The sequence below is a fragment of the Hirundo rustica genome, chromosome 3 (assembly GCF_015227805.2).
Source record: "Hirundo rustica isolate bHirRus1 chromosome 3, bHirRus1.pri.v3, whole genome shotgun sequence".
Lineage (NCBI taxonomy): Eukaryota > Metazoa > Chordata > Aves > Passeriformes > Hirundinidae > Hirundo > Hirundo rustica.
Genome location: NC_053452.1, coordinates 53,319,263 through 53,337,234, shown reverse-complemented (window position 1 = coordinate 53,337,234; position 17,972 = coordinate 53,319,263). Strand labels below are relative to the sequence as shown.

At 36.9% G+C, this 17,972-nt stretch overlaps 1 protein-coding gene across 6 annotated transcripts in view; it reads right to left on the bottom strand.

Moving 5' to 3' along the window:
- Positions 1 to 2,033: 2,033 nt before the first annotated feature.
- ADGRG6 (adhesion G protein-coupled receptor G6) overlaps positions 2,034 to 17,972 on the bottom strand; it is a 109,959-nt gene continuing 94,020 nt past the window's right edge. For 3 of the 6 annotated variants that reach the window (XM_040059748.2, XM_040059750.2, XM_040059749.2), the window contains 5 exons: positions 16,441 to 16,555; positions 15,123 to 15,406; positions 11,240 to 11,341; positions 8,983 to 9,135; positions 2,034 to 4,803 (listed from right to left, as the gene is read on the bottom strand). In XM_040059748.2, coding sequence (XP_039915682.1) covers positions 4,625 to 4,803; positions 8,983 to 9,135; positions 11,240 to 11,341; positions 15,123 to 15,406; positions 16,441 to 16,555 — 833 coding nt within the window. In that variant the 3' untranslated portion in view covers positions 2,034 to 4,624. Of the gene's footprint in view, positions 4,804 to 6,813; positions 6,861 to 8,063; positions 8,712 to 8,982; positions 9,136 to 11,239; positions 11,342 to 15,122; positions 15,407 to 16,440; positions 16,556 to 17,972 lie in introns of those variants that run through there. The other 3 variants (XM_040059751.2, XM_040059754.2, XM_040059752.2) reach the window with 3 other exon arrangements.

The following is a 17,972-nucleotide window of genomic DNA, read 5'->3' as shown; positions in this document are numbered from 1 at the left end:
TAAGGTAGATCACTCAACACACCTTGAGAAAACTGTGTCACTCAGAATGATGTGATTAAGCACAGATGGCTGTGGTTAAGCAACCCATAAGGACAGCACCACCATGTGCACTCCTCGTGAGTTCTTAAACTGTTCTCTAGTGAGAACAAGAGCAGCACTGGCTTTGAGTGAAACACTTTCAGGGAGAGTTATCCTTCCAGAAAAGGTTCCCATGAGATTTATTTAGACACTTCTGGTGTGGTGCTTCTCAGCCTGATTTCTCATCATGAAAGGAATTCGTTTCTTCCTGAACTACAGAAATATTAGTCTAGGTTAGTCTTCAAGCACAGAAATTCTAGAATTGTTGCCTTGAAGAACCATGGCAGATTTTCAACTTAAAGCTGGGGAGTCAAAAACATTAATTTACATTGAAAATGCACAATAGCATTTTGGTGTATCCTACCTGCTCCAATGGCCTTGTCTCCATTGTTGGTCAGGGTGACACAACCTGGGCAAGGGGCAAGAAATCATGTAAAAAAGTATAAGAAGATACAAAGCGGGTCTTGGCAACTATCTTTTCCTTTCTTTTAGTTTCAGTTTCCCTTTCTCTTCTTTTTTTTTCCCATTTCTCTTTTTCTAGCACTATAGTAGATGATTGTCCTGAGGACGGAACTGTCAAGATGTTTCCAGGAGATCTGACAAATAAATGGACTGAGTAACCAAAGACCGGAGGGTGAAGTGGAGGGTGAAGGGGAAAGCCTCCTTGGCACAGCAGCAGCTGGAGTGCTGTGCATGAAAGGTCTGCTCCACAGACCAGTTTGCATGATTGACTTCCCTGGCATTAACTTCTAAGCCCTTTGCCTAATTTGCTGACCCATATGTGGGTTTACATCTTTATACACAGCAAATGCATAAAAACTTTTTAGAATGACTCCGTGAATGACACATTGCTGCCCTGTAACTCCGTAGCTGTCCTTGAAGTTACATAGATGTGTCTGATTATAGATCAGCCTTTCAAAAGTAATAAACTGAAGTGGCATTTTATGTAACTCAATGGGTTACAGTAGGAAGCTGTTAACAGTAAAGGATTAAAATAAAATTGTTCTTGGTATTTAAAAAGTGATGAAATGAGGAGAAAAATAAATCCACCCCCAAACGCTGCAAATCACTCCTTACAAGTTTGGCATCTGCCAAAATTCTACTTGGGGAAAAAAAACCTGGGCTCCTTCCCTCAGAGGGTCCTCCCACACTCTTCAAGGCATAAAGCCCAAGGGTACCGTTCACTGTCCACAGGCACACACAGACAGAATGTATACAGGCACAATCAGTAGCCTCATTATGAAATGCCACTTTTCCCTTTTTTTTTTTTTTTTTTTTTTTTTTTTTTTTAATATACTTTCTAAAAGATATCACTGCTAAATCCTCGTATGCTGTGCATTTTCTGTGATGAGACTTAAATACAGGGGAGCAGATCTGACATATTTCAGTATATTTCCATCTTCTTTAGGGGTAAGCAAGTAAAGGTAGGCCATTAGTGTGTGGTATTTATTGTTTATACATTACTGTGTATTAATCAAGTGATTGACTGAATCAAATTTTTCAGCAGTGATCAATCAAAGTATGATTACAAGTTGAATGAAGTTATTGATAATGAGAAGCTATAATCAGCTGGAGAGAAACATACAGAAAGCAGTAACTCCTGAGTTTTAGATTATTCATTTGTATTACTTTAAAATATCGTCCCAGCAGATTGTCTATTGCTTTGAGTTTCCTTTCATTTCTATGACATGACTACCACTGTAAATAAATGAGATTGCATAACTTCCAGATCATTCACTGAATGTGGCATTGAGTAAATTACAAAAGGGAAAGGCATATTCTGCAAAATGTGTTCCCCTGATGAGATGGAGTTAGTCTTGCTAATTTACTTACAACATTTTGGCTAGGTGTGTATCTTTCTCAAGTACTTAAAACCCACAAGATTATTTTCCAGAATTCCACAGTGCAATTTTTGCCGTTAAACATTAAAAAAGGAAAAATGAAAGTCAACCATTCACTATTAAAATGCTTTAATTATTTGGAACATTAACATAAAAAATGTCTACTTGAAAAGGTTTCTTTCCATTTTAGTCCATCTTCAAACTTGTTACACTATATTTCACTGACTAATATCACAAATTACACTGACAAGTTTCCTCAAAAGTTGCAAAAGATAAAGCTACAGTAAATCGTTTCACAAGTTATTTAGAAAAAACATATAAGAAATAGTTCTTTCCCTCTTCTAGGATGAAGCAAAAACTTAGCATTAAAGTAACAAGAACAGTCATTATAGTGCTAAGTATATTTGACATATTTAACCTCACAAATAAATAAATATGTACAAGGGAGGTTACAGCATGTCACCTACAAAACAGAAGCTTTACATTGTAGAACTGAGAGTATTCAAGAGCAACTAAATGACACAGACAGTTAAAGATTACTACATGGTAGTAAAAAAAGAGACAGAAATCTTAATTCAGCAATACAGGTAGATGTACAATAAAATGATAGGTTACAGCTCAGCTTCATTCAGGATACTGTGTTTTCTTTTTATTTATATCTAGTTGATCTATTATGTTTTATTGGTTCCTCATTTTTTCAGGAATATTTGGTTTTCCTTCTCTTCACTTTTGAACATCTTAATCAGGTAGAAATCTCACAGTAAGCTTCTATGTGAACACTATTATCTACAGTAGTTAAGCAAGTGGGATGATAAAATATAAGTTCAGTAAATGCTAGTACATAATCTCTCTGTAAATTATTTCAGTTATTAAAGATATCTGGCAACACTCATCCCTGTTATTACAGTTTGAGTGAATGGGGCTGACTTCCATTCATACACCACAAATGTATTTGCAGTTATGAGACTGAGGTTTCGTTCAGGTCCATGTCGTGACAGAAGTGTTCCAGGGTGGAATACTGTCAGGACATCCTCCTCCCACCAGGTGGCTGCAGCCAGGGAAAAAAGTGCCATTTGTGCGGTCACAGCATTAAATGATCTCTGCACACAAAAGCATGTGCAAAGAGCAGAGAAAGCACAAATCCACATCCCTAATCACTGAGCACCCACCTGCTTGGTAACTGAAAAATCTCAGCAAAACTTCATGCTCTCTGAATCCAAATAATTAAATTTATGTGGCTAAAAACATTTTGGTTAAAAAAAGCGATAATTTTGAAAACTGAAACTTCCATTAGGAGACATTCTCCTCTGAAAGCAGTACTTGAAAAAAACTTTTATGTCTCAGCACATGCCTTCAGAAACATGTGCAGCTACAATTTTAATAAAGCTTGTCATCGGGTGAAACATGGTTCATGAGGAGAGATGCCCTTTTGGCACTCAAGGTCACTTGCTAATATGTCACACATTTAGAGAGTAAAACAAGTAAGCATTTTATGCTTCTGTCTGTTCTCTGCACACACCCCCCCACACCCTTCAGTGTCATTATGGACACAGTATAGCAATATGAAATTCCTTAATATGGCCTGAACAACATTTAAGCTCTGTGCATCCAAAAACCTCAATCGTGTCATCCAACAGGGCAACAGAGGGATACTGATAACGTTATGTGCCCAGAAAGATATTGTTTATTTTTGGTAAACACATTTCGGGTTATCCTAATGTTGCAATGCCATCTGATGGAGGTGTCTATACATACACTATTTGTGAAGTACAGAGACCGACAAACTCATGGGTTTACAAAGAATTCCTCTTGTATTTAAATATTTAAGCTTAAGTTTTAGCACCGTCCACAGTTTTTAGATTGTCTGATACATGTTGCCATACTTACTCTGTGTATTATCATAAAAATATTTGTAGAGAGAGATCTAGGTATATATTTATATATAGTTGAATGCCTTTTTATCATTTTGTTTTGTGAAAAAAGAACATTAAACATAGACTTGAGATGGAAGACACTGCATTTCATACATACCAATAAATAAATTCTGAAACACAACTTTGTGTAAACTGTTTTTCTATGCATATGGATACAAATTAGCCTGCATCTACAGCACATACTGTTTTAGTGAGTAAGGTTTGCATGATCAGGTCTATTTAGGCAAAAATGATTTAAAATAACCCTTTAAGTGGTGCTAGGGTTTTATTCATTTATGAATAAGAACAGCACTAGACATTTAAGAAGCAAGAATTGAATAAGTTTCATAGGGAAAAATCCACATTCTTCAAAAGAAAAAAAACATCAGCAAACTGCTCAACAAAACCTTGCCTGTACTGCATGACATGTCTGCTATTTTCTCCAGGAGTCAAGACTTGCTTCTGTTTGGATTATATAATTTAAAATTAAGCTTGTGGGCTCTTCAGTCTTAAAAGATACTTACAAAGGATTACTATTAGCTGTCCAGGCATTATGCTGTCTGGCACACATTTAAAAACAGCTCAATACCATGGTTGAAAATTGTTATTTTCCACAACAGTAAAAACTTTTGAAAAATCAGTCCTTAATTGGAAGCGCTGTGCAGGAGAACACTATAAACTGGGAAAAAATAGTCGAACAGGTTACATTTTATGACATCCAATATTCTCAATTCCAGGCAGATTTTTTGTATTCCTTTGATTTAAAAAAAAAACAGTAAATCAGAAACCCAGTTAGAACTTTGTGCTGCGACTAAATGTGTCGGACATGATGATATTTTTATAGAAGTTGTCGGAGCGAGGATTGCAGTATCCTTTAACCTTGTCAATAACCTGGTGAACAGGGATGATTGATGTCTGTTCTCCATCCTCTTGGGCAAATTTTGAAGATGGCTTGTCAAGAAAAACATTCTCTAGGAGGAGGAAAAAGCAACAAGAATAAATTAGAGCCTCTTAAGCAAATTCACAATTTAAATTCACATGCCTTCAATTGCCACTACTGCCCTAAAAGTCAGCAAAGAACTTTTTGGCTTGAGATTACTTTTAAATTCTTTTGATATGTCTGGTTTTGTGGGCAGACATTTCAGGTATCTGTTGAAATTATCCCTCTATTATTTTGCCTAAAGTGTTACTGACTCCTACGACCTTTTAATATATTAATTTACTGCTGATGCTGTTAATCTTAAAAACCACAAACATTTCAATAGCGCTGGATCACCTCCATAAATAGCATCTCCACACAATAAAGTACTTTAGGATGACAGTGAACAGATTTAATTATTTCAACATCAGCTGTTTTGAGCTATGCACAAAAATAATCTGTGCTGAATGTGGCAGAGGATCTTTCATCCTAAAGCAGATAGCCAGAGCCAAAACTTTGTGCTTGCCTAGTCTCACAGTGTTTTTTCCATAACGTGGAGGGTGCAGGCTGAAAACTGTAGGGAGGAAAAATGTCACTTTTTCTTCCCTTCAGAGTCTGTGAGCTAGAGGTCAAGGGTGAAAAGGTAAAGAAGCAAGGCAATTCCCAGCCGGACTGGGAAAGTCTGCTTCAGCGGCTCACTTAGTGCTGTTCAGAGAATGGTCAGTAGGTAGAGCTAACGTAGCGAGAAATGAGGAGAGAGCTTCCCTCATTTTCTCAAGTAGGCTGTCCTAACTGAGCTCTCTTTCTTATCTCTTCCACTGTAGTGAAGCTGGAATTAATTCCCTGAACTTGGGCAAGCCCTGTACCACTGCAAGCCAGCAGCAGAGGTGGAGTAACCTGGGAAGCAATGTTTTCTACAAGTGACATTTTTGATGGCTGTTTACAGGACCTCGGTGAAATCATCTCCAAAAATTCCTTGTTCAAGGATCATTTAAGAATTAAGCATACTACTTGAACTATGATTTAATAAAAAAACTTTTCTTAGAAATAAACAGAAAAGTAACCAATCCCTGGAAAAGTCATGATATCAAGCCATAAAAGAGCACAAAGTGTTGCGAAGGAGAAGTGGATTGCAGACAGAGAAATCAAAACAGTTTCACTCGTTAAAACAGAAACAGGCATGTTGAGGCTTATCAGGATGATTTTTCCAAGCACGCAAGAATGTTCATGAATTGCAGCGAACAACTCCATGTCCAGTGGCAAATTTCTGAGTACGGAGAACCTTTCAAATGTATGCATTTACTAGCCAATAGCTTCACATCTAAGTACAGGGTTAAAATCATGTATCCCTGAAGTAAGCGGGAGTTGTATGACCAAATTGTCTGCAGAGATAGTCTTAACTTCTAATTCACGGGTGTGTTACAGAGGGTGTTTAAGTACTTTCTGCAAGTAGTTTGGTTTGGGTTTGTAGACAGCTGGGGTACAAGATGCCATAGTGACCTCTTTCGTTCACCCATGAGGGTCCATCCAGTATTTGTGTTGGTGCATTCTGTATTCAAGCAGCAGTCCATAGGACAGCTTTCAGGCATATATATTTCATCATTCAGAATAATTTTGGGAACTAACGGATAAAAAATTTCTGTGTCTAGAAGACTACTCCAGTAGTGGCCATAGACCAAATATAAATATATTAAATTTTCTGTAATAACTTTGATAAATACTAAACAATCTTCTGGAACTCAGTCAGATTCTTTTTGCTTTTTAATGTATGCCTCATGTATGGGTGTTTCAGGATAATCTCCTTTCCCCAGACTACTGTACACAGGCATTAATGTCAGGACATGGTCTGTTTTCTATGTGCTTCGTTCCCCATGCAGAGTGCAGACACCCAGAGTTTGGAGCATGCTTGTCCTTTGATTCAGCATCAGTGGCACAAGAATGTAATAGAAATAAGCAGCATTTCTGATTAGCAAAATCCTCTGCATCAATGAGGACATCATGCAAGAAGCATCCCTCCACCCTGATCCAATCATGCATTCAACAAAAGCAGTTCTCACTTTACCTGTAATGCTCCACCACTGATGAAGAAAGGGCCTTAGAAGACATTATCTACACCACAAACACATGAATGCTTGTGTCAATTCCAGGGAGCACATTATAACCATATCAACAAGGCTTGCAAAGACATGTAGCTATGACATTCTTTGCCTGCAATTTAGCTAAGCTGGCAAACTGAGAAGTTCAGCTGTATTAACAATCAGAAGCTGGATATTATTTTTAATTATTTTTTTACACATGAGAAGATATGTCAGTGTTTAAAAACCTAGTGTTATCAAAAATTCCTGTGGAGTATCACAATAAGATGTGTATTTTTAGAAGAAAAAGTAAAATGTATTAAAATTCCAAAAAATAAAAAGAAAGCTCTTGTATTCCCTTAACGTCCAATAAACCATCATAATAAAGACTTCGCATTAAGAACCGCAATCCTTTTTAGGAATAATTTATGCACGGGATTAAGCTCACAATTTTTGAAGAATATATATGAGCAAATTTCTTTTAACTTTACTACTTATCTGGAACAGTTTCTTTGTTTTATTTCAAGAATACCTTGCAAAAACTCCAGCACTAAGTCTCCTAAATTGATAGCCTGATAAAAAGCCCTGAGTCCAACAAAGCATTTAAGTATATTTTTATCATTAATCCCAAGATCAAGGATCTAAAGGCTGATCTGCCATTGAGTACAAAAGGGAATTCTCTGTCTGCTGCAGAAAGGGCACAATGCTGTCCACCTCTACTATTAAATCAACAATAGCACTGTGATCAGTGGGTATTAAAGATGCTGCTTGTGGAAGACTGCTGGCATAAGTGTTCCTGCAGGGAAGAGATGAACAGGTTGATGCGGGCAGCTGGGTGCACCACACACCGAACCTGACTTGGCAGCAGGAACAGGCAACATGGGGAGGCAGGCACCAGCCAAGTGCTCCCAGGGCAGTTGTGAATAGCAGTCCTGAGAGCAAGCTCAGGTGCTATCAGTTATCAGGAATTTCTAAGATACCTCTCATTTTTATTGTATTCAAAGCAGATGTACTTCATGTATGCTCTCAATAAATAATAAAGTTTTAACCTCTTAAAATGCCTGATGCACAGTTCCTCGTGCTAATGGATGCACTGAGTCTTGGTCAGTGAGAAAACAACAGTGTAATTATTTTAAAAAAGGAGTGTTTGCGCCTAACTGAGGCAGGCACAGGATGCATCAAGAAAGGAGAGTGTGCCATCACAAATGAGACATTGGGGGCTTAACTAAAATAATTAATACTTAAGAAACAACATAACTTTCCTTCTAGTGACATCATCTACTTCATATCTAAACATTTTTTCAAATAAATATTTTAAAGCAAGTAAACACACCTTTGAGTTAAATATGTGCGCAGGTTTTATTTCCACTATATTTATAAAAGAGTATTGTATAATAATGCTATGTGACTTTACACAGGCCAAAAACATGCACTCACAAAAACAGAGTTAACAACAACAAAAAGAATCTGAACTATATAAGTGAATCTCTGAAATATTATCTCATACACAATCAAACTTGCAAATCATTCCAGCTGCTCTTTCTTTGCTCCCTTAAATTCTTAAAATGAGCACATTTTCACGGTATGAGTGGAATACAGATGATGCCTTTTATTACATATACCATTGACATCTAAATAAATAAGCAGTAGATATGGCTATTTGTAGAAGGGCAAGACAATGCATACTCTGGGAACAGCGTCCATTTCCGAGTAGGCTCCATTTGTCGTTTTACCCATAAATGTTTTACAGTTAGATGAAAGGAGTTTAACCAAGAGAATCAGCTGTGGACTTGGACTCTGAAGACTTGATTCCTATTTCCAGCTGTACTGCCAGCTTTCATGTTACCTTGGGCGAAGAACGTCATCTCTCTGTGCTTTGGCTACCCTGTGTTTACAATAGGATAATAAGCAAAATTTGCTTTCATCAATCCTATTTCATTTAGTATGGGAACATACGGAGATCAGATCTATATATTGGATATATTGCATGTTAGGTAATGATTCTTACTAAACAATAGCATGTATTTTAAGAATACTGACGACACTATACAAATTGATGACATTTTCTCTCTTTAACCTTGGGGTAGAAATGCCTGCTGTGCCTTGAACACAAACCTACATATTCAAATGCACTGAGTTGCAGTGCAAGAACTCACCTGTGTGGCTGTTTCGTTTGCAATATGTATTCGTCGTAGATTTTGATTTGGATGTTAGGTAGGTTGAGTTGGAGCCGATGGAACTAGAGGATAAGGATTTCCCAAGGTTATCAGAACTCTTCTTTATAATATTGGTTGCTGTTTTGCTCCAATCTAAAAATGATGGAGAATTTTTACATAAATAAATATCATAGATAACGAATGACTAATCTATTCAATTATGATTATTTCAAATATCTGATGCATTTCTGAGTATTGTTTACATCAAATACCCTATCCTTTAGGGTATCCTCCTCGGTTCTTAAGAACAATAAAATTACTCCACCTTGATCTACTCTACCACAGCAGTTGAAATTGGTGGCTCTAACATTCTAACAATAGTTTGTCTGGACAGCAGAACTGCAAGTATGACCTGCCTTTCCAGAATACAGAAGAGCAGAGAAGCTCTGTAGCAGTATAGTGATACCAAACTTTCCTAACCTGAAGAGCAGAATCCTAAGGTGAAAGGAAAGGGATAGATAGGATAATTTACAATGATCTTACCTTCTGAGGGTTTGATCTGCTGCTGCTGCTGAGGAAGATACTACGTACTAACAATTAACTTCTTGTTCAGCATATTGGCCACAAATTATAATAATAAAGTTTATTCAGTAGTTCACATTCAAAGAATTTTGTCCAAACCGCTAATACAATAGGCTCTTATACTGGAATAACTTCCAAAATCAAATTAAATAGCTAATACTAATAAACTGACTGAAGAAAACTAACACTTAAAAACTCATTATAACTGTCCCAACACGAGTAGAATAAAAGTATCTAAGTACATTTGTACCACACAATTGCAGGTAAGTGCAAATTTCACAATTTAGTCACCTTGCTGTTATTCACTGTACTTCAATGAAATTCACAAAATGGAAAAGAAGTCCAAACCAAACACATGTGGGCCACTTTAGTCTTGATTTAAATCAAGACAAATAGTTTATACTAAATTATTCCGAGAGTGTTTAGGTATGCAAGTTCACATTTGACTTCCATTTCACTATTCTGCCTGAAAACAGTGTCAGGTTCATGGAGATTAAAACCAGCCCGTGGAGATAAACTGGTTAATGCTAGACATAATGACATCACATTAAATATACCACTGAAATATTCAAATCCTTCATGTTTTTTTTTTCCTACCATATCCATTCCTACAATCTGCCCAACAGCAGCATTAAAAAAAATAAAGGAAACAATTTGGTCCATCACTGTTTTTCAGTTCAGGAGTTGCAGGATACATCACATGGAAACTGAACATATGAAACAATTTGGATCAGACTGAATATGATTTTGATCAGAATGAATATGATTTTCCGAGTTTGTATTAACTCTTTGACATAATGAATGAAGTTTTCTTGCTACAAAATGAAAGCTTACCATAGAAAGCAATGAGCTTATGCCACCTTACAACAGCTGTAGATTTGAATGCTGGCCATTGAACAAGAACCATATAAGAAAGAATTATATAGTCCAAATCACCCCATCAGACAGCAAAGGAAGAGCCAGTTGCCTGAACACAGCAGTCTCATGCCATCCAAGATGGCCAAAGGTGCAGGAAACGATAAGTATTGTGGCCCAAGCACTGCACTTTTCACATGTCCAAACCAATGTCTCTCACTCTGTTGCAGATGAAGGGGAACTTCGGTTCTATAGCTGAATCAGGCTTCTGTTGACGGAATTTTCTATGTTTCTGAGTTTTTAAGAGTCTCTGAATTCAATGGCAAAGGACAGGACAATTTAAAAAGGCAAAGATAAAAGCAAAAGAAGTCAGAACCTTTCTATGCAACTTTTAAGAATTGGTCCTACATCAGCTTAACAGTCCACAAAATTCAAAGTCAACATACTGTAATTCAGGAGAAAAAGAGTAAGACTGGGTTTGAAATGACAAAGTTTGAATCTCTGTATTATTCTTCTCCTTTTTTTAAAAAAAAATTATTATTTTTAGGGTCTGATGGGTCTTCCAAAACCATACCCATAGCACCACAACATTCACCAGCTGCCTTAAATGGAACCCTGAAAGATCTGAGAATTTTTATGAAGTGATATCTGAAAACTCCCTTGGCAATTATTAGTACTGAAGTGACAGCCTATGATTCACTTATTTTTCCACATCTCTGGCTTACCTTGTATTATATTAAAAATAACATAGCAAGCTGTTTACCTGGACTTTTATAGACAACTGCAGCACCTAAGGAGGGGAGCTGTGAACTGCCTTTACCTGAATTGTCTGCCAGTCGGAATCTGCCACAACAGAGATGTCGCCTCCACTGCTTCTGCACATTTTCTTTCATAGCGCAATGGAATACAAATATAAACAAACCTGTGACAAAAGCAAATAAACGCCAAATGAAGCATGTATTAATAAACAGATTAACTGAAATTTGTAACCAGAAGACTATGAAGTACAACCAAAAATAAAATCATCTTAATATTTTTTATAGTGATCCATGCATCATTTAAGAGGTATGGAAATTCACTAAAGTTGCCATGTAAGTGTATGGGTATCAGAACACAGTGATTAGGATGCCCTTAATTGACATTGCTGATTTAGCTCAGTGTTCCTTTTTTTTTTTTTTTTTTTTTTTCTTAGAGGAATACAATTAAAAGGCCTTTTCTTTGAAGCAACTGACTATTCTGCACCCAACATGACAGCAAGAGAGAGACTGCAAAATAAGTATCAACATTATTATATTAGCAAGGAGATAAAATAATCTGGATATGGCTCCATATGTTCAGAACAGTGGGCCTTTCTGTAATCATCTTGTAAATGGCACTTGGGGTGTCCTGGAAAAGCACACTTGAATTTATCACATGCATGTACTTGAAACGATTATGAAAATGGTGAGAGTATGTTCACAAGTACTAATTAGGAGCCCAGATACTTACTTCCAAAGAAAAATAACTGATTTGCATATCCAATTGTAATAAATGTATTTAAGAATGTTTTTGAAGAGTTGATTTTTCTCATGCAATTTTAAAATTTTTATTTTCAAGACAGGAGATAAGCATCCTACTACATGATAAGGTAGGTCTTAACAGGGTGTATTGTATGATTTCATCACCTTCAGATGTACTTTGGGGTAAATATAGTAGTTGGAAATCTCATATACTCCTGCCTCTTCTCAGGCAGGCACTGTCTGTGTAATCTTTTGTTGTTCCATGGCTTAGAAATTACCCAATTTCTTGTTTCACTTGTGTTGTCTGTTGGAGAGCCAACCTGAGGCCGAGTACCCGACGGCAAAATGCTACTGCCAGATCCCTCATGATTGTATCTTAAATGTGAATAAATTCTACGTAATGTGAGCAAATGTGGCCGAGTGGCTTCCTCTAAAACCACTCCTTTATGATCATCATGAATAGCTCTGTATACTAACGTCTACTATGTTTCAGGTGTCAGAACACAATGGCAGGGTACAGCTTGGATAAGAATGTTCTGGAAAATCAAATTATCTTCTCTCCTCCAAACTGCTGAGGCCTAATTTTGCCCTAATGCATGTTGGTGAACTGGACTTATATTTGCTTATTGGGCCAGGCTGAGACCTCTGGAATCAGTTAACTTCAGGTAGGGGTTGGGTGAGGAAACACAATTTTCCAAAGTTTTTCAAGAGCTGATGGGGAAAAAAAGGAAAAGCACATTTTTAAAAAGGCATCACCTTAATGCATCTCAAAGGTAACCTCTCTTGGATTATGGATACTGTATTAGCATTTGGTAAAATATTTTTCTATGTGATTTGTTTAAAGCACAGAGCAAGTCCAATGCAACCACTAGCGCTCTTACAGGGCTGGAGATATGATGTTGTTTGTGGTCCAAAGTTCTTCTTAGGGCTTTTACACAGCTTACAAACTTAGTAAAGTGATGCTTAGTTAAATTGCAGTGAATGTTCTGAATGGTTAAAAAGAAAATGCATGTTCCATAGTAATGCAAACCAAATGTACTGCATTAAGTACTTTGCCTTTGCCCTGTCTGGGCTTGGTCTCCAGAATTTTTTTCTCTGTATTTCATTATTCATTAAGTTTACAATGTGCTTTTAGTAGTACAGCTTTAGTTTTGTTTCCCAGAGACAAATCAGACCCTAGGCTTGGTTCTAGCTTGGCTCTGACTTGAAAGTATTTGGCTTGCCCAGGCATATATATAAAATGAGCAGCCAAAAAAGAAATGTTCCCATATTTTTTACTCTGAGCGTCAAGGAGAGAAAAATAATTTCCTTTGTAGATGAAACAGCAAAGTACAGTAACACTAGCAGTTGCTGAAATTTGCTTTTTCATTGCCAGTGCACAGAAAACTGCTGCTGGAGGCTGCTGGTATGGCTTGAAATACTCATGCAGCTTTCAAAAACTTGAGAGACTAGATGTATTTACCAACATCTCCATCATTAAGCTGCTAATACTGATGAAAGACTTGCCATATTGAAATGTTTTTTGCTGCTAGGAAATGCTTCCTGATACAGATTTGCCCCGTTCCATCCCCTTACCGTGACATGAACACCGCACCAGGTATATAGGATTTTAAACATCTCTTCCCTTATCCTTTAGCCTTTTTATCTCCCATTGCTTGATATGACATGCCTGAGCATAGACTGCATCATCATTGCTACCACAATCCGTGAAAAGCTCATCACTCTTCTTGTTACATTGACTTCTCGTCTTTTTCAGTTTCATCTTCAGACTTAACTGCCTTCCAAATATTCATTTTCCATTAAATAGTGCTATTGCCCCACTTAGGCAGTGCTGGTCAACCTTGTACACACTCTGCACAAACAAGCTTAATTGATTGCACTGGAAATTCTGGTTACAGAGAATTTGTTCAATTTGACCCTTGGCAAAGTTTTCAGAACTTAAGTATTTTTTTATGTTCTTCCCATACTTCTGATCTCTCTAGACCTGTCTGAATTTCGAACACAGACACAATGCAGTAAATACTTCATTATGCTGCTAGGGGAGTATCAGAATCTGTCCTTTGGAAAAAACAGTCTCTAGTAAGAGCACCACATCCCAATATTTTTTTGTCATTCTGCTTAGCATTTTAGGTTGAAAATGACCCAAACAAAAACCCACAACATGATTCTCGTTCCATGAAAGCTCAATATATCTTTCAGCACAGGAAATACATCTCAACTGTATCAGATAAAATCCGCACAGAGTGATATTAAATACTTTTTCCATAATGAGAAGACATTTTGCTGACCCTAAGAAAATTTCATTTTTATCTCAATATTTGTGCTGTACAACACATGCTCCTTCAATGACATTCTTGAGGTTTTTTTCTTTTCTGTTTTGTTTTTGTTTTTTCCTGGCAGATTTAATTTTTATGACAACATGTGTGGCACAACACATGCACTTCCAATGACCTCAGGGTCTTCTCTTCATTATGTACTCAGTTGTTCTCTATAGGTGGTTAGGGCAAGCACTGGTAGAGAATTTTATGTCAGTTGAAACATATGCAAATTTTAGCCCTGAGCGGAATTTTTTAAAATATCAGCTATATAATTCTGTCATTTATAACCATTTGATTACAATTAACAGCATTTTTTTCAGAAAGATGAACTATGCTGGAAAAGTAAAATACTGAAAACTTGAGTAACGGAGAGAAAAGTAAGCTGACTGTAACAGTCACAGCACTTTCCTTAAGCAAAGACTATCCCATATGTCCCTGCTATCTCTCCACACTGATACAGGAGTGTACTTTATTTTATGAGTTTCTCATACCTTAATAAAATAGTTATGAGTTTTACAGATTCTCTACAGGAATAAATTAAGGAAAAAGACTTCCTATATTTGTTATAATCAGTGAAAGGAAATGCTGAAGGTCATACAGCATGTATCTCAACAGAGTACACTGCAGACTGTTACCTAGAAAGAGCTCTATTTATAATATTTTATGGAAAAAGACTTTGAAACTGTAATTAATTTATGTAAGATATTCATCCCACATTTAGTTGGTATCATTATTCCACATAACAGGAAACTAACAATGGTTTAGCGTCAAAAGAAAACCTAGAGAGCTCAGATATGAGTTCTCTGGCCCAATCACTGGACAGTGTATGCTCCAGAACAGTAACAGATCAAATATTATTCGCTCATAGAACAAAAATTCAGCTTACCTTGCAATGAATTGAAAATTGAGAAGAGGTACAGGAAAGCAAGAGTTAAGGGACCCCAGGCAAAAAAGGCAAAGCCCCATGTCATGCCCAGGAGGAAGGTCAGGCTGACCACACTACGGAGGTTCCTCAAGATTTCTTCCTTCAGGCTCCGATTGGTTCTTTTCCCATTCCTTCCGCAGATTTGCACCATCACCACAATAAACATGGCGATGTTCATCAGAAACATGATTCCAAAGTAGCCAGCACAAGTCACGTAAAAGACAACTTCGTTCTTGATCCAGCAGCTGAAAAAAAAAATTAAAAAATAAAATTTAAAAAAGGATAATTTTTGGTTAACGGAAACTATCCTCCAATTATTCATATGACTAAAGGAAGATGAGCCAATTTCTGATACCACTGACGCAGAACTATAGTGTAAAATGAAACCTTTGTCCATTTTCTGTTTAGAAACAGGATGAAGCCCAGAGGCATCTTAAGTGACTATGACCTATAGTATTATTAAATGAGAAATCTGAGGGCTGTGACACGTTTTCGTCAAAACTAATTTAAAAAGTGGGAAGGGGTGGGAATTGCAATCCTATCATGAAAAAATTTAGACTCAGTACAAAAACAATCACTGCTGTCATCTGTGTGAAGCATTGAGCACTTTAGTAACAGAATGGGCTAACTTGGATCTTCAGTGTCAAACGTTCAAGTTTCTGCCACTGGAGCTAAAGGAGAACTTGAACATGACTGGAGAAGTAGCAGGACTTTTGAGGTAGCCATTTGATAGTCAGCCATATGAGAGCTCTAACTAATTCCTCTTGCAGCAAATGGCCTGAATGCTCAGCATGATACTATAATAAAATTTAAAAAATTAAAGTTTTATTTATCATGATGAAGCTTTGCCAGGCGAGGAAAAGAGCACTCACATAAAAATTTTGGCATCTAGAGTTATTATCTGGACATCAAGAAAACATAGAGGACTATTGAACTACATTGGCAAAAGGCTGCTTGATTCAAAAAGGAAAATTTTTTATTCAAATTCCTTCTTTGCTCTTACTTAGAAAATATACTTTTCATTTAAGACAAACCAAAACAAGTACTTTGTTTTATTTTCATGACAAAACCTGTAACTTATTCATTTGCCAGAGGAATGCTTGTACCTGGCATTGGGTAATGCAGATTTCCCTCCAATTTTTCTAATAGCCTTCTTCACCTTTCAGATTCTAATCAATCAGAAGACAGTTTTGCCCTTTTCGCTTATTTAATGCACCACTGATTTTTCCAAAGCAACTATAAATGCTAAATTTCAAGAGATCAAAAAAAAAATACTCACAAGTCATCTCCTCCTTGCCCGTTAGCACCTCTGCCGTATAACTCTTTGCCATAAATGTGACTTGCATTTGTATTAGCACTTGCTAAAACAATTGCTATCACCAGAGCTGGCAAACCTGTAATACAAGAAACTTGTGAGCTTTCAAATCTCCTAAACTTTAAAATTCATCATGCTAAGCTGAATTATTGATGTCTCCACCCCTACAGCTTTAGTGAAGAGTATCCTGAGAAAACTGCACAGAAGGTAGAAGGACACAATTTTTCAAACAGTACAACTATAGAGAACTATCAAAGTAATTAACAGGCATTAATGAATAAGTCTTGTAATGCTGTCCACAATAGAAGTTTAGTATGTGATAAGGAAATTAAAGTAAAATAATAAACTAAAATAATATCCCTTAATTACCCAAAGTTAAATTTGCAACTGAACACAGGCTCTTATTATGTAGTGAGAAGATTAACAAATTATTGCAAAAATGAGATCTAGTGGAGGGATTGTATTAGGAATTTTTTGAGGGATTTTTTTCATGCTAATCAGAATTCATTAGTTGTGCTACTGGGGAACATGAACTATAACCTGTAATTTCTTCACTGCTTTTCTCAACCATATTAGATTATATATATCGTATTATATATCTTCTACAGCATTATACATATTATAAATACTTTACTTATATGTGTTCCCCTTGCTTCCATAAAGCAAACTATGTATTTCTTAATAAAAAAGCAGAAGGAGTATTTGGGGAAAATAGACAACTATGCAGAAGAGAACTCTGCAGAAAGGTACAGCTCACACAAAAGAAATGTATGTTCCTGATATGCCTTATTTACATGTCTTATCCTTGCTATAACAGAACAGATCCAAAGGGGAAGAGGTTAATTTGCTTTTCCGACCACTCAGTCCTTGTCCTCTGCTGAGGTTGCCAAAGAGGATGCTAGTTGCCAATGGAAAGACATCAATTATCAGCTGCACCGAGGTCAGTGCTCTAGCCGTAAGGTTAATGGCTTTGTATTGTGTTGTATTATTTCAAACACAATATGTGCATTCAGGGAGAAACCACAGATTCCTGATACAGACAAAAATGAAGAATAAAAGTCTTGCTGCCTGTGCCTTGCAGTTGTTTTTCAGTATTACTTTTTCCATTTCTGTCCTGCTGTGTACATTGCTTAGGGCAGCCAGGATCTCTTAGTGGTTTAAACACTGTGATGAATCTCAGAAAATTTTCGTTGTTTGGTTGGCAAGAAAATTTAAGCTGGACTGAAAGTTTTTGAAAGTCAATGCAAAACCTCCATAGGCTTTGCAGTAACTGCAAAAGTTTCTGCATTCATTGTGTGACACAGTTCTCCATTTCTGACATGACGTTCACATTTCCCCTCTCCCACTTTGGCCTCTTTGGAAAACAAGACCAGTTTATCTGGTCTCTCTGCTCATTCTGGGGCTGGGAGCTGCTCTGGGTGGAGAGCGCCAGTGAGAGTGTATTTACACAGAATCACTGGGTGACAGAGAGGGCTGGCTGCATGCCGGCACCGCTG